The sequence below is a fragment of the Atta cephalotes genome (assembly GCF_000143395.1).
Source record: "Atta cephalotes unplaced genomic scaffold scaffold00046, whole genome shotgun sequence".
NCBI classification, from domain to species: Eukaryota; Metazoa; Arthropoda; class Insecta; order Hymenoptera; family Formicidae; genus Atta; species Atta cephalotes.
This window is the reverse complement of record NW_012130110.1, coordinates 1253103-1269230: the sequence shown is the minus strand read 5'-3', so window position 1 is coordinate 1269230 and position 16128 is coordinate 1253103. Positions and strand designations below refer to the sequence as shown.

The window sequence follows — 16128 nt, the reverse complement described above, 5'->3', positions numbered from 1 at the left end:
CCTTAGTATACCTAACATATATATGGATTCTAGTATCATCGCATTCTAGTATCATCAAATTTCAGTTATAAAGAGGTATTCCAGTCTTTTCATATAAGAATTTAATCAAATATTGAAAATAAATATAAGAATAATTAATATACATGTAGGCATTCCTGTGAATTTTTTCAAATTTTTTGTCCAAATTTTATATCCATATAGATTTTTTCGAATAATTTTGCAAAATAGCTGAAATTCTTACAAGAAGGAAGGTTTTAATAATTTAATTGTAAACAAAATATAAGAATTTTAAAAAATATGGATATAAAAGAACGAATTTATTAAAATAAAGTTTCACCATATTATTTCGCGTAAGAGTATAAAATATTCATGAATTTTTTTTAAATATGACTTCTTTTTAAATGTGACTTCAAACTAGTGAAAATGTGGCAATATCGTTCATCAGAAATAATAACAAAATTTTAATAATAAATTATAGTTTTTCTGTTTAAATTTTATTTGATGGCATTCTTTGCGCTCTCATGTTAAGATAAGAAAAGTCACTCTCCTCCACTTTTTTTAAACTGGAGAACCTCCTTAATATAAGAATAATTTTTCTTCGAGTTACATACATTTTATCGTATTCTTCATATTCCGAGTTCCTCTTGTATATCGAATTAAATTAATGTAATTATTCAACTTATTAACGTAATCGAATATGCTAACATATTGCTTTGCATCAAGAACGAATCTTGGTATTTTGCAATATTAGATGAAAACCCCACCTCTATTCTAATTCAATTAGCGTCAACATACAGATATACAGAGATATCTGTGAGACGATACTCCTAATAGCAGCAGATCGGATCGCGCAGGAGACAAGTCGCGGCATAGAATTACGTATCGAATATTCGTGGATGCAGCGGCATCGAAGCTGCACGTAACATACGTGTCTGCGTGTACACTGCGTGCTCTGCCTTTAGGCATTAGATAATACCCGGTTCGCGTATCAACGATGTATCTATCGCCGTTGTATGTCCTGATTTACCATCCCTTCTCCGAAGGATAACATCGCGTTGTTAATATGAGAAAATTAACACGCGATATTTTAGGATTTCGAGCATTAGTACAATCAAACGTAATTCGAAATACGGTACGTTGGATTTCGAGAAGAATTGAGGAATGATATTTAGGCTTTTTTATGAAATATAGTTTTATTCTTGATAAAAATAAAAATAAAATTACATAAAATATATATATATATGTATATGTATATATATATATATATATATATAATTATAAGACAATTTTTTTAAATAAGAGATACAAGAGATGTTTTTTATTTAGAAATATATATATTGTCTTATAATCGACAATGTTGAATCTGAAGAAAATCTAGATATAATAAATTAATTTATGAAATTCTCGCTCTGTACACATATTACATGTTTATGAAATTATGCCCATATTGTTTAAATGTCTAGATAAAATGAAGAGTTTTAAGAAACTCAATCAACTATTAATACAAAATATATTCGAGGTATATAATTCTTAATATTTTTCTTAATAATTTGTTAGTAGTACAACAAAAAGTAAAGAGATTTATACTTTCATATCATGAACGCTCGTGATACACATCTTAATATATAAACAAACATACAATTTACATACACATTTTATACATTATAGACAATCATACTATCACACAAATGAGAATTAGACTCAATGCACACGTATATAAATTCAATATAGATTTCATTTTATGGCGATCGATGCGATCGAAAGAAGTGCTGACAGTAGTACCAGCGAAATGTAGTTTCGAAATTCGTGAAATGGACAGCCGTGTCCCAAAATAATCGATATTCTTATTTGCATCATGCTTCATCACATTGGCTGTTGTGGAGGGTAAATTAATGGATACCAAACCGGTACTTGAATATACTGCACGAAGCACAAGGGCGGTGCTCTGGGGAAAAATTCTCTTGCATGCGGATTCAAAGGCGATATTTGAATTTTCGAAACCTGATTCAGATGCGACTGCAATTCTTTTCGATCCATCCCATACAAATCAGCCATTTCTAGATATTTTTTCCAAAGATCTTTGCAGCAACCTATAGTAAGCAAAGCGACTGGATCGCCTACCACTGCTACAAAACATTTCGCTCTGGTCAACGCAGTGTTTAATAAGCGTGGATCCGTTAAAAAACCGTAATCCTTGATTTTTACCTCGGCGGACGATCTGTAACAATCGATACTATGTACAAGCGTTCTAAAGTAAAATGTGCTAGTGTCATTTGTAGCAAAGTCGATACCTGTCAGATATCCTTGTTCGGACTGTACTGATAAAAACTGCGGTGAATTGTTTGCCTTGGACGTTTAACACCCTCTCGACAGACACATCGAAAAGTAAACGCTTGCGCAATTCGATTCGCAATCGTTGTACTTGTTCAGGATAATACGACAAGACTCCAATAGAGCCGTCGTTATATGGACCCCATTGTTGCGTCGGCCATGCTCTTCTCAATTCTAGTACACGATTCGCTAGTTCTTCTGCCTCTGTGGCATGGTGATATCCCGTGGAACATGTAGCCTAATAATAATCAGAAATCGATCTGAATGCCCCTTTTATTCTAAAGTCAATTAAAGAGTTTAAGCAAAAAAACAATACATTTTATATTGTCAAATCTTTTACAAAAAACCTATCTGATTAAAAAAATTTGCTAAGAACATCTTTTTTTATTTCCGTATGCCCTACATACACAATAATCTGTAAATATATCCAGTAAATCGAACAAAATAATTTAAACAGAAAATACGTAGGATTTTCTTCGACAGATTGCATCAAGCCTTTTATTCTACATTAGTCTCAATATTTCGAAATAATCCGTATACCTGTTCTTCCGCGCCATTAACAGCATAAAATATCAATGGTTTAAAGACTGGATGCTTCAATAGTTTCATGTTAGCAGGTTTAACCATCCCGTCATAAAATGTTTCGGATGTGTATTTGATTATATCCGCGTGTGCGCGATAATTCTGACATAAATGTATCCGACATGGATGTTCCGGCGGATAGTACGCGTACATTCTCTCCAGAAGGCTAATGCCCAATCCTCGCTCGTTCGCTAGTACGCTGTAGATTTCTGGTGCGAGTTGCATTTGATCACCTGCCAGAAGCAGGCGAGTTTCTCGGTTCGCCAAAGTCAGAGCTATCAGTGCCTCGCATTCCATAGCCTGAGCCGCTTCGTCAATAACTATATGAGTTGGTGATAATTTAAGGCTCATCAGACAGCTGGATGTTGCCAATGTTGTAACTATTAGACCACAATCTTGAAGATCTGCTGCAACTGGATCGCGGAAACGACCGTGTTCGTCCATTAAACAATATTTCTGCACCGTCGGATGTACCTAAATCGCGAAAATAACCAAGTCGCCAATAATAGATATGATTCTCCTTCCTACTCAAAAGAAAAAAAATTAGATAACGTTGCTCACCTACCGTATTCAAAGAACGCAGTTTGTAATATATCCTAACAGGCTTAAGTCTTATGTCTTTATCCTTATTGTACCAAATATGGAAGAATTCCTTAATGTAAAGATCGGCGGCGCTGTTGCTATGCGTACACAAAAGTATTCGGTTGTTTGTATTTTGTACAAGCATACGCAGCATGTGCGCTATGGTGAATGTCTTTCCCGTGCCGAATGGTCCCAACAAAAGGACTGGTGGTGAAGTTTTAATCGACAATGTTATTACAGTGACTGCTTGTTTCTGTTCATGATTGAGCGGCGAGTCCAATAGTAGATTAGAGAGGATACTAAGATTACCGGAATCAACCTGTAGAAAGTCATAGACAATCTCTTTGTCAGTCTTGTGCTGTTCATCCATTAGAAACACCAGATTCATATCCTCGAGACTATCTACTGCCAAGTGCCATTCACAGAAGTTCAAACGATTCAACATGAATTGTACTTCGACCTCGAGTTCGTTGTGCTCCTTCAAGTCCCAACAAGCCACACATTCTTTGCTTAGTCTCACATGTATGGAGTGCGAGTTTTTATCTTCAATGTGAGCTTCGAAGATGTTAAACTTTGTTTCCTTGCCCCATAACTTAAGTAGAACACTATTACAACTGCGCTGTAGGAGTCTGCCGCTCTGTGTATCCTCCAAGATGTCCCGACTGAGTGGGATCTGTGGTGACAATAAATTTCACGCGTTGGATATAAGTGATCAAAAGAGAAAAGACATATCATTATTTGATCTTAAGTGGGGAGTGAACGTAATTGAGCGGGAACTGACAGTGAATTTGATTGGACGTACACTAATGCACATTAAAGTCGTTGTACACTGATTTAATTTATGTAAAAGTAATTAATATGTATATAAAAATACAAATATTTCAATTATAAAATGCAGATTTCACTTAACAGCACGCGCGCGCGCGCGCGCGCACACACACACACACAAAATAAAATATATTAAAGATTTCATAATTTAATCCGTTTTAGAAACGGATGTAAATATAAGTATTTACATTAAACTTACGTTTTTTTACGTTAACTTATGATCACTTTAATGTGCACCAGTTTGCACTGAATGCGTCCAATCGAATTCACTATAAACGAATATATATATAAACGAATCTAGAAAATATACACGCGAATAATTGTAATATAAAAATGTATAATGCATGCGTTCCCAAGAAAACTGTGACAAACCGTACAATGAATAAGTAGATATCACGCACGATCGTGTGCCAGCGCAGTGAACAGGGAGTAAAAAGCAGCAAGAGAGTCTCCTAGAAGCCAGAAAGAATCGCACCTGAGCGAAGAGCTCACCCGGCGGCGTGTATTTAACGATGGTGGAGGCATCGCTGTTGAACAGTACGTAATGCGACATGAGACGTAACCACGAGAGCTGGTTGTATCTTGAAATCTGCTCGTGTCGTGCGACTTCCTCGAGGGTGATCAACTCGTGCATGCGACCCCGATAGTTCTTTGGCGTTAATCGATTATCTGACAACGTATTCTGAGTGAGGACAAAGTTCTGCCTGTCTGGACATGGGTAGATCCGCGATAGTTTGGTCTCTCGTGGATTGGCGTGCGGCATGAAGGGTGAATAGAATTCGTAGGGATTCTTCCATCTCAACGATATTTGTGACTGCTGATAATTTGTTGCTTTCTGTATCCGTTCGTAATCTTTGATGAGCAAGTAGTCTGCACAGATCCTCTGGAGGTACACTGGAGCATTCAGGAAGCCAAAGACCAGATCTTGCCGATATGTGCTGTGTTTTTTAGCAGTAAATCCAACAGTCACCAGATATTGTCTCTTATCTTCTTGAGAATCACCCAGGTAGGGACCATGCCACCACTCCTGGCCATTCGTCACTCCGATTTTTACACCGTCCTTCTTTTGCACTGACTTCAGGAAGAAATTGGCTCGATGATCGTCGGATATCAAAGCCACATTCTGTAACTCTTGACCGCCTTTTGGGATCGAAGATTGGTAAGAGTAAAACAGATGAAATAGAATATCTTAAATAATCGTATTAATGTGTTGCTTACTGAGATGTTGCAAATATAATTTCTTTACTGTTATGCATTGTTTTATGTATTACCAAAGCAATTGGAAACAAGTTGATGATTATAAACAAGAAGTAATAATTGTAACATAACTGACAAAAAAAATCTGTTAGAAGAAATGATAAGAAAGGTCTGTCGTTTGAAGATTTTTCGAAATTATTATTATACATGTATTATATAGGATTATTACAAAACTAGAAATTAAAGAAAAATCAGGGAAATTTTGCAAAATTTTCTGCAAAATTAAAATTCTTGGCTTAAAAAAAATTCAATATACGTATATCATACCTACAGTTTTAAAATATCACTTAACAATTAAATGCAAGTAACGTCAGAAACATTAATAGTAATTTACATTATTGCTATATTAATTACTCTCAATAAAATATACTATATATGTATATATAAAAATAATAACAGTTCTCAAATCAGAATGAACTACAAAAAGTTTCAAAACATTAAACACATCAGGGAAAAATCCTGAAATTTTCTTTAAAAATCAAGGAAAATTATAGAATTTTAGAATGAAAAACCTGGTGGTAACCTTGTTATATCATAAACGTTAACTTAAAAACGTGTTTTTATGCGTTTACAAATCTTTTGCCGGCAAAACAGCGTGGCGTTGGATGTAAGATTCATCGACAACACTCATGATTTATTGACGAAACATGCCAGTATCGATATCGTCGAATCTTATGACAACTTTTTGCTTTCCTGCAAAATAATGAGAAAGCCTTGTCTCACTTACCTTTCGTAAAGATCGAAAAAGTCCACTCGTAGTTGCCTTTCTTACCAACGATCCTGCAGTTAGCACTACCATACAAATAGACATCTACGTTGGGCAGCGGCTCGCACGTGAGGATCGTGTCCGGGTCGTTGGACCTGAACCATCCGCATCGTATCCGTTCGGGAAAGTCTGTGAAATATGGAAAGTTTTCTTTGCTGTTGTTCGTCTGGTGTTCCGCGGCCGCCATGATGGGCGCTCGTGGTCGTCGACTCGCCGAGGAACTCGTGTCACAGAACCATCAAACCATCGTCACGAGGCATCACGCGAATCTTTTCTCTTTCTCTTTTGCGCGCGCGCAAAGTGTTTAGGACTTTTGCATCACACAGACAAACACCGGCCAGACAAAACACAGACGTGCCGTCAATATTCTCGTCATCACAATCAACTATTCCGTTCGACGCAGTTCGGCGAAATGTTTCTGACTGACGACGCCGTCGGCGCCGCCGCATCGCGCGGCATCGCGCCGAGCCGCCGAGTCGAGCCATGCCGGTCAGTACGCATGCGCGAATCGCGTGTGTTTGTTACCATCTTTATCAATCATCGATAAGGAAGAAATCTTTGTTATAAATCTCAAAGTACGATCGGTGCAACAGGGATTTGTTTTTACCATATCCCATATCGCGATGATAAAAATTACGATTGATAAAAATTCAAATAAAAAAAGCTTTACAATTTAATTGTACTTTATGCTACTAAATATTGTAACCTAGAAGTTACGAGGATTCTGGATATCATCATGCAACGCGTTGTTTTGCCCTGCGTTAAAAAACAATTTCGAAGTCGCTCTTGGGTATCTGAAAGAATAATCGTCTCACACGTTAAAATTGAAGTTCATGAATAATTTCCCGGAACGTCGCGTCGCAACTGACGCTGAAGATGTCTCTTTTTTTCTTTCTTTCTTTCTTTTCTTTTTATTGCCGCACGAAGTTGCATCTGCAGAGAGAAAAGAACTCCGCGTAACGGTAATTTTCATGCAAATCCTTCACGCCGCGGACCAAGTGACTAAATGACGATCGCCATTATCCTCTCGCGGGAGTTTCTCCGAGAGGGGTTGAAATACTGAAAAGGAGGGTAGCCGAGACGCGTTGCATCGCGTCGTGCAAGTGAATGGGGTTGAAAGCCTTTCCCGGCTGGGACTGACGATCACTTTGCGCCAATGCAATAGTGGATTTAGCAAATGCGGGACCGGAATTAGAGACAGATGAATAATAAAGAGCATTAATTATCAAGACTATTTAAGAATGCCGTTATTATGACGTGGATGACAAGACTGTAAATTACAAATGGAGACAGCAGTAATCGGGAAACTTTATGCAAAATAAAATTAATAAACGTATATCGCGAGACGAACAGAATGATTTTGCTAAAGTAACTAAAAATTTAACTAGATCTAAAAATAATTTTATCGAACTATTAAATTTAATCAAGTAGAGAAGTTATCAAATTAATTAAGTAGAGAAATTTTCGATGGAATATTAAATATTTGAAATATTTAAGCACTAAGATCCACTTTTATCGAAATAGGAATTCTCTTTATACTTAATTAGATTTATTCTCATTGGTCTAATTTCGTATTACAATTGTCCGGATTATTAAAATAATTACATAGAACATTCAAGCTAGTTATTAAACTGTCAAAACTTTTTGCAGTATTATATACTCAATGCTTGAGTTTCCTACTATAATTATTTAGATACAATGAAATTATTTTCAGATCTGTATTTAAACTTTTAATTATTCCAGTAAACGTTTTTCCCATGATATCTAATCTAAATATAACGAGTATATTTTTATACGTACGTATTTATGATGTAAATATTTTTATTTCCAGTATATTTCTAGTATATTTATTTTTATATTTTTATTGTTATATATATTTATTGTATACAAAGTATAGTTTGCAAAGTATAGTTTGCTTTTTTTTGCAAGTGTTTTCGTTTTAACGACTCGTAGTTTTGTCATCGTGTGCAAAACACGAGCCCTAAAACATGCGAGATCCGCCACTGTTTCGCACATCGCGTTCTACCGATGTGTACGCACCATATATACGCTATTCTATTTGCGCGGATGACACGAATGAAGAAAAACACACTCGGAAGTATCATGGAAGTTGACCGGAGATACCGGCAAATACAGCATAAAGCGTGCCTGATGTTCATGAAAAATGAGAAAGAAGAGATTAAAGTTTGTAGACTAAGAGAGATCCTATTCGCAACGTACATAAGCACATCCTTTAATCGCAAATTTAAATTGGGAATTTCGAATTTGGGAATTCGTACTTTATAACAACGTACTTTATTTTTTTGATGGACGCACTCAGACTTGCCTTCCACGTGAAACTCCACACGGAAAAAACGGTTTTGCTGAAGTATCTAAAAATTTAGCTAGATACAGATCTGAAAATAATTTTATCGAGATTATTAATATCGTCAAAATAATATATTTTGTGGAATAACATTTTTAAAGTGCGCGGAAAAAATAGATTGGATGGTTCAGCAAAGTTATAGCTTTGTATATGTATACAACATCTATAATTAAAAAGATAGTTCAACAAACAAATTATGTTCGTAAACAATTATTAATATGTTAATTCAACTAATTTTTTGCTACACTGAAAATGATTAATGTAACAATTTTCTTTATTACAACAACAAAAAAAATATGTCATCTTAGCTAGTATGATTTGTAAAAAATTTCTATCTATATTGGATTGATTTTCATAGAAAGTTATCTTTCTGATAACTTATTGTAATTAATAAATTTATTGTACTATTACAACAAATATAATCGCTAATTTTATTCGGCTCTACAACTTTGCTATTTTAATATAGAAAACTGTCTGTACTTACATTACGACTGTAGATATTTGCTAAATTAATTTTTAATTGCTTTAACAATTAAAAATCTTTTATCCAATCTTTTTTTCCATGTAATTTAGCTAGAATATCAAAATTTTTCCAGCATTATGTATTTGAATTTCCTACATAATTATTTTAATATTCCCACAAAATTATTGTTAGATCTACATTTAGCTAAATTTTTTTGATACTTAAGCAAAATTATTCTTTCTGTGCGAGAACGACGGCAGAAAGTCTGGAAGCAAATTCCAGGAGCGGAGTGAATTTTTTTTGTTCCTTCCTTAATTCGTGCTCTCACTTAGCGGCTCCCTTTGTCTTAAAATCGTCCTCTTGAATTTTCACTCGCTCATGAACTCCGAGAAATTAACATACAGGATATTCAAGGAAACCTCGGCTCGTATAATAGTTCCGTTAAAATAATCTCTCGTCACAAGATCAAAGAAGCGGAGGTTTGCGAAGTCTCTACCGCTTATAATATCACGGCGTCTCCGAACCGCGGGATACGGGCATGACGTCAGTCGCGTTGAAAGGAGAAGAGAGGGATGATAGCGAAAACCACGACACAGGCGGAAAACCGGGACCGATCATCCTTTTCGAGGTGCACACTGGCATGCCGGTCTCGTGCGCGCGTATCGTTAATTAAAATCTGTCGTCGGCGACGCGCGGCCGTTGCGAGAATGCGCTGACACGACAGCTCGGGAGGAACGGGGTGAAAAATCGCGCTAACGAGACGGCTTTCGTTATTGGCTCGGCGGTGCGATACAAAGAACTGTATCGTTATCGAAAGAGAAAGAGCGGAAGAGAGAGAAAGAGAGAGGAAAAGAGGGACCGCGCCTGTCTTTCGCACGATGCACCGTTTTTAATAAAGCCGTATCGAGACGTGTCATTTAGCCGTAAGCGTTCTCTCCCTGTAACGAATACCTCTCCCCCGATCGTAACATTATGGGGGTGAATTGTGCGACGTACGTTTGAGATAAATCGCTCGGATAATCCATTCATTTCTCAGGAATAATCCTATCGAACATAACGATCATTTATAGTTCACATTTGACACATGGAAAATATAGTACATTTTTCTCTTCCTTGACAAGAGGAATCTTTGCTCTCAGTTTTTTTGCATTCCGATGTGATTGAATTATTAATTAGGCTGGGTTGTTTTTCCTTCGGTAAATTTCAGTTTATTTTCTTGAGGTGGATTTAGACAGAAAAGCAGCAGCCAATCAAAACTTGCTAATAGTAAGCAGTACAGAAAGTCAAAACTAGCGATTACCAGCGCAAGTTTTGATTGGTTGCTGCTTTCTGTTTTCTGCTTTTCTAGATCTGAACCTATCCTTATTCTCGTATTTTCTTATATTCTTATTCTTTTACTTTTTTATTTATTCAGTAAATAAATTATCACGTAGCTTATCTGAAGATTGAACAACCGGTTCTAAATGGAAAGATCGTTTTTATATTGTCTCGACAGTTTATCGAAGCATAATAGACTGTTTATGTTTAATGAGAGTAATATTGTATAATACGCTGTTAAGTTATACTCAATTTATTTCAATCTTATTATCTATAGGTCGCCAATGCCCAATATATAGTTAATTTGACTAAAACAAAATAAACTTAAAGAAAAAATCAAGAAAACTTAAGAAAAAATATTAAATTTGACTTAAATTTAGGCTTTCATAATCCATTTTTTTATTTCAAGATTGTCTTAATGAATGTCTTAAGATATTAATATAATTCTACTTTATTATTTACTAAGTGCATACATTAATATGAACGTTTACTTTGAAACTAACCACAGAAATAGATTAATTTACATTCTGACACAGATGGAAGTTTAAAAAAATTAAAAATTATTTAACTCAATGGATTGGATTACGATTGTTCCTTTCTAACAGTACAAATAGTAATCTATAAGAAATTACATTCGGCTGTAATCGATTTGTTACAATTTATAATTTATTACACTGTATTAATCCTATTATAAATTGCCCTTTAAAAATGTCATAAAGTCTCTTTCGTTTCAATTACTGCCAACTCGAAAAAGCAACGGAGTGTTAATGAAAAATTATTACGATTCTTGAGAGCAAACGTGTACTTTGGACAATATGTGCTGGACAATATGTACATCTCGTGTACTCGTACTCTACTCATTATACTTATCGATTTACCGCGATCACTAAGCGATCATAAATAATGCGTGCGCGCGCGCATGCATTTCGCCCTTAAGAGATGAGACCATAAAGCGGATTAAGACCCATTACGTTGCAACGCAATGCGCGTATTTGATTATTGACGGCCCGGATTTATTCGGACCATACCGATTGGTACTCAACGCGAAACGCACATGGCACCCGCTCGCAATTCGCGGCAGCTGCGAATGTCAGGTGTACGTCGCGGAGATATGAGATAAAGGGAGAAAGAGAGAGAAAGAGAGAGAGAGAGAGAGAGAGAGAGAGAGAGAGAGAGAGAAGCGTTCAAAGTCACGTGCATCTGCCGCGTTTATTTCCCGTAATTTATATGACTCTTATCGTTCATATATCTCCTAACGCTGGACCATCCTGATCCACGTAGCATTCTTCGTTTCAATTTTCGCTGTAATAATAATGTGATTTTATCGCAGTGAACATCGTTGAAACATGATTGCGTGTGATCTTAGCAGCATAATAGCTGAATTCTTTTATCAAGATAATTTCACATAAAAGAGAAATTGTGGATGGAGTGAGAATTGAGATAGAATTAATATTAAGAATTAATATTAAGAAAAAAATCGAAATATTTGCGAGTAAATATATATGTGGCAAGAAAATTTGATTGAGAACTATGATAACAAAATATTTCTGTAAAATGAATATGTTATTGTAAGAAATAAAATTTGTTAGGAATAAAATTTTATTTCGCTATATTTAAATAAAGATTTAATTCAATAAAATAAATATTATATTCCAAATAAATTTTTAAATATTTTTTCCACAATGTAACGTGAAAGAAAACGATTTTGTTAAAAATTTCAGATCTGAAAATAAGTTTCTTTATTATAAAACCTTTATAGTAAACAAACTTATTTCAGATCTAGCTAAATTTTTAACAAAATCATTTTCATACATCAAATAAATATGTAAGGCTCAAGCTAGTTGTTAGAATGTCAAAACTTTTTGCAGTATTGCTTATTATGCTTGAGTATTCTATGTATAATTATTTTGATAGTCCAACAAAATTATTTTTAGATCCAGTTCAATGTTTAGATACAGCAAAAGCATTCTTTTCTTGAAGATCTACGATTGTGAATTAAATATCTCGACGAAGCCATGCTTTATTCTCGATGGAAGAATTTATTGAAGTATCTAAAAATTTAACTAGATATAAATCTGAAAGTAATTTTGTTGAACCTAGAACATTTAAACTGGTTGTTATAATGTTCACAAAACTTTTCACAGCATTATTTCACACCATGCTTAAGATTACTAACGTAATTATTTTAATTATCCAACAAAATTATTTTCAGACGTCGCTAAATATTAAAATATTTCAACCTAATTATGATTTCCTTGCACTCGTTAATTTACAGCAACGTTTGTAGAGAGAATTATTACAAAAGTATACAAAAAGTGCAGTAAATATCTCTCTCTCGATTTGATGTATTTCTATAAAGGAAAAGAAAATCATTAGTTTCCCCGATTCGTGAAAGGATTGACTTATGTCTTCTCTCGCGATGATACTGCTCTTGTCACGATTTCTTTCTCAAGAGCGAGAGGCTAGAAGTGTCTCGATCAGACAAAGACCATCTTTGAGTTTTTAACGTAAAAAGTCTTCCGCGTCTCGGCTATACATTAAATGCGAGAACGAATCGACAGGGACGTCTATTCCGGAGATTCGCGACGCGAGATAAGTCGTCTCTTCCTCCTCCTCTCGAGAGGACGTCTCGCCGCGTTGTCGAGCGACATCGTCGAGGACAATGGTGTCGCCAGGTGTCGGAAACGTCTTCGTCGTTCGCCGCGGGGTTGATATCGTGATAGAATCACATCCCGATTGCAATTGGAAACGACGGAACGGTATGTTCCACCTCACTCCCCTTTTCGCGGTGATAAGAAAAGTTATCATCACCTTTCTCTTTTTCTTATTCCTCTTTCTTATTCTTCTTTCGTTCGCGCGACTTCAAATTACTTGATGGTCATGCGGATACCCTGCCATTAATTGGAAAGTGGAATTCTTTAAGCGGAATGATAATATTTTTTTATCTGACCGATTCAGCGATAAGATAAAGCTTAAGCTTCTGTCTAAATCGATTTTGTCGTCTTCGCTGCGTTTGGTCTCATTTTCGTTCTGTCCAATCGATTACGATTATAAAATGTCTTTTCTCTCATCTATGATTTTTAAAAGTCAATTTGAAACTAAATTTTTTGCTTCATTCGGTAAAACTGTTGAAATATTAAAGGCCTCTATACAGAAAATTCGATGGTCATAGAAAATTAAACGGAACAAAGCGAGTTGATTTCGAAAAAAACTGATGGCTATAGCGTGAATTAATTAAAGTTGTCAAAGAGCATGCGAGATTATCTCTGATTTCTGTTCGTGGATTGAATTCGCTGTTTGAAGACCAATTCAATTGAAAATCATGCGTTATGACATTAATATTACACGAATTGTGCAAAAAGAGACCGGCTGGATAATCTAGGAAGCTTTCAAACACTGCTTAATAAATACCACTATGTTATTAGATCCCACGCAAACAATTCAATTAAATCTAGATTTCATTGTCCCGCAACTATAAACAGCAGTAGGACAGATAATATCGATGATTTTTGATTCCATCGGTTATTCTATCTAACGCTTTTAGCATTAATAATTTAATAGAAATTTTATAAGTCCAGTTGAACGTTTGATATTTAAATATATTTATGAATAATTAAAATCAATTTTTTTTCTTTTATAATAGATTAATAAAAGAATTTGTTTTTGAGAAATTTTAAACTTAAATGAAAGTAATTATTTTTGTATTTCTTATATTTATATAATATAGAAATATAATTTTATATTATATTATTATATTATATTATATAAATATAATATAGAAATGTGTAATGTCCAATCGCATCTGTGCGAAAGTTACACACATGTGAATCTTTTACATGTTTTATTTACACTTCTGTCTTATGTGAATTGTTTTTCAAATTAAATTCAAATAAAACGAATGGCTAAAGAGTTAATTAAATTTTTTTCCCGCGACTTTTTCCGGCTAATGGAAAACGTTTCCTTTCAGGAACGTGGAGGGTTATGCGAGAGAACACGAGGAGGCGTCCAGGAACATTCAGCAGTATCTATCGAATCCTATAAATGCTTATCTGCTGGTGAAACGGCTGACCACCGATTGGAAAAAAGTGGAGGAACTGATAACCGAGGACGTTGGCAAGTCCTTCGTCGCAAACATCACGAATTCCAGGAGCGATCTAAAATTCCCAACCGACGAGGACCTGAATGGGGCCGCAGTCGCTTTGATGAGGCTGCAGGACACGTACAAGCTTGAAACCGCACAAGTTGCGAGGGGTGTCTTGAATGGAGTGCAATACAGCACCGGATTGACTGGTACGAATGACATCTCTCCTTGTATAAACTATATGACTCAATTTATGTTACAGATATCTCGGAATCCTTACACGTCAAACGATTCTTTCAATCGAAAGTAAATATCAATCTGTATCTGAAGAAATTATTTAACATAGTACGGAAACGTGCCCGATTCCTCTGTCTCGGGGAATTTAATTAAAATTTCTATACGAACGTTCACGAAACTGTTGCGAAAGGCCATATTTTCCCTAACGTGATGGCAAATTTAACGAGAAGAGCGAGTTCATTGTAGCACAAAGAATCTGGTATAAGAATAAATTGTATCATATGTCGTTTTTGTCGGTATGAAAAAAGGCATATAATAGACGAGAGTCGGAGAATTTTACGTGTAAAGAAATATGAAAAGCGTGCTTTGCGGTTTGTAAAAAGAAAATTAATTAATGAACTCACTTTTCTCGCTATCAGTATATGCCACACTTGCGCTTCCGTGTGCTCTTTACTGCGAGCAGAAAGAAATTCAATGGAATACAATCCAGATTGCCTCGCGGAAAAAGAAGATTCAACGAAACGCCGATTGTATATATGCGTTCTCGTGCCTGTAATATAAATAATTCTCTTTATTGTTCACCTTTGTTATATACGTGCGATAATTTCACGTTTCAGCAAGCGATTGCTTCGAACTGGGCCGGCAATCTTATCACAATCGCGATTACTATCACACGGTTTTGTGGATGCAAGAGGCTATGGACCGCTTGCAAGAAGAACAGAATGCCACCACCACTTCCAAGCCTGACATCCTGGAATACTTGGCTTTTTCGACGTACATGCAAGGTTTTGACAGTAAATTATATTATGCATATCGTATGCATCGCGAAGGGCACGAGAAAATTTCTGAAAGCCTACTCTTTTGGCAGTACATTTCAAATACATAAAATGTTATTCCATCTTTATTGCCAACTAGGTAACGTCGCCCGTGCTTTGAGTATGACAAACGAGCTGCTCGAATTGGTGCCGACACACGAGAGAGCATTGGGAAACCGCGCGTATTATCAAAAAGAGATCCAAAGCAAAGCGAGTCAGTCAAAAAAGAAACGAGGCGAGGATGGGAAGGATGATACTGCGATTCCTGAGCAGGTAAATCATGATTAAGATCAGCCATTTAGGCTGATTAAGAGAATGGAAATGTAATCTAAATGAAAGTAACGGGAGAGAGAGAGAGAGAGAGAGAGAGAGAGAGAGAGAGAGAGAGAGGAGGAGAGAGAGAGAGTATATTAATTAATAGTAGTTATTATATAGTATTAATTTAGTTTACTTACTTTACTTTATTATTCTTATAGTAGCGAAGAAGTATACGTAACTAAACAA

The 16128-nt window shown here is 35.5% G+C and overlaps 2 protein-coding genes across 2 annotated transcripts in view; one reads left to right on the top strand and one right to left on the bottom strand.

Moving 5' to 3' along the window:
• The window catches only part of LOC105622522 (prolyl 4-hydroxylase subunit alpha-2), a 59265-nt gene that overhangs the window by 41698 nt on the left and 1439 nt on the right, over positions 1-16128 (top strand). The window contains exons 3-5 of the mRNA XM_012203937.1: positions 14459-14781; positions 15427-15594; positions 15725-15897. Coding sequence (XP_012059327.1) covers positions 14459-14781; positions 15427-15594; positions 15725-15897 — 664 coding nt within the window. The remainder of the gene's footprint in view (positions 1-14458; positions 14782-15426; positions 15595-15724; positions 15898-16128) is intronic.
• Positions 1864-6533, bottom strand: LOC105622521 (probable helicase with zinc finger domain). Its single transcript, XM_012203936.1, has 6 exons — positions 6308-6533; positions 4799-5463; positions 3479-4168; positions 2872-3387; positions 2292-2569; positions 1864-2218 (listed from the first exon to the last, which is right to left on the bottom strand). The coding sequence occupies exons 1-6, from the start codon at positions 6531-6533 to the stop codon at positions 1864-1866; spliced, it is 2730 nt and encodes a 909-aa protein (XP_012059326.1).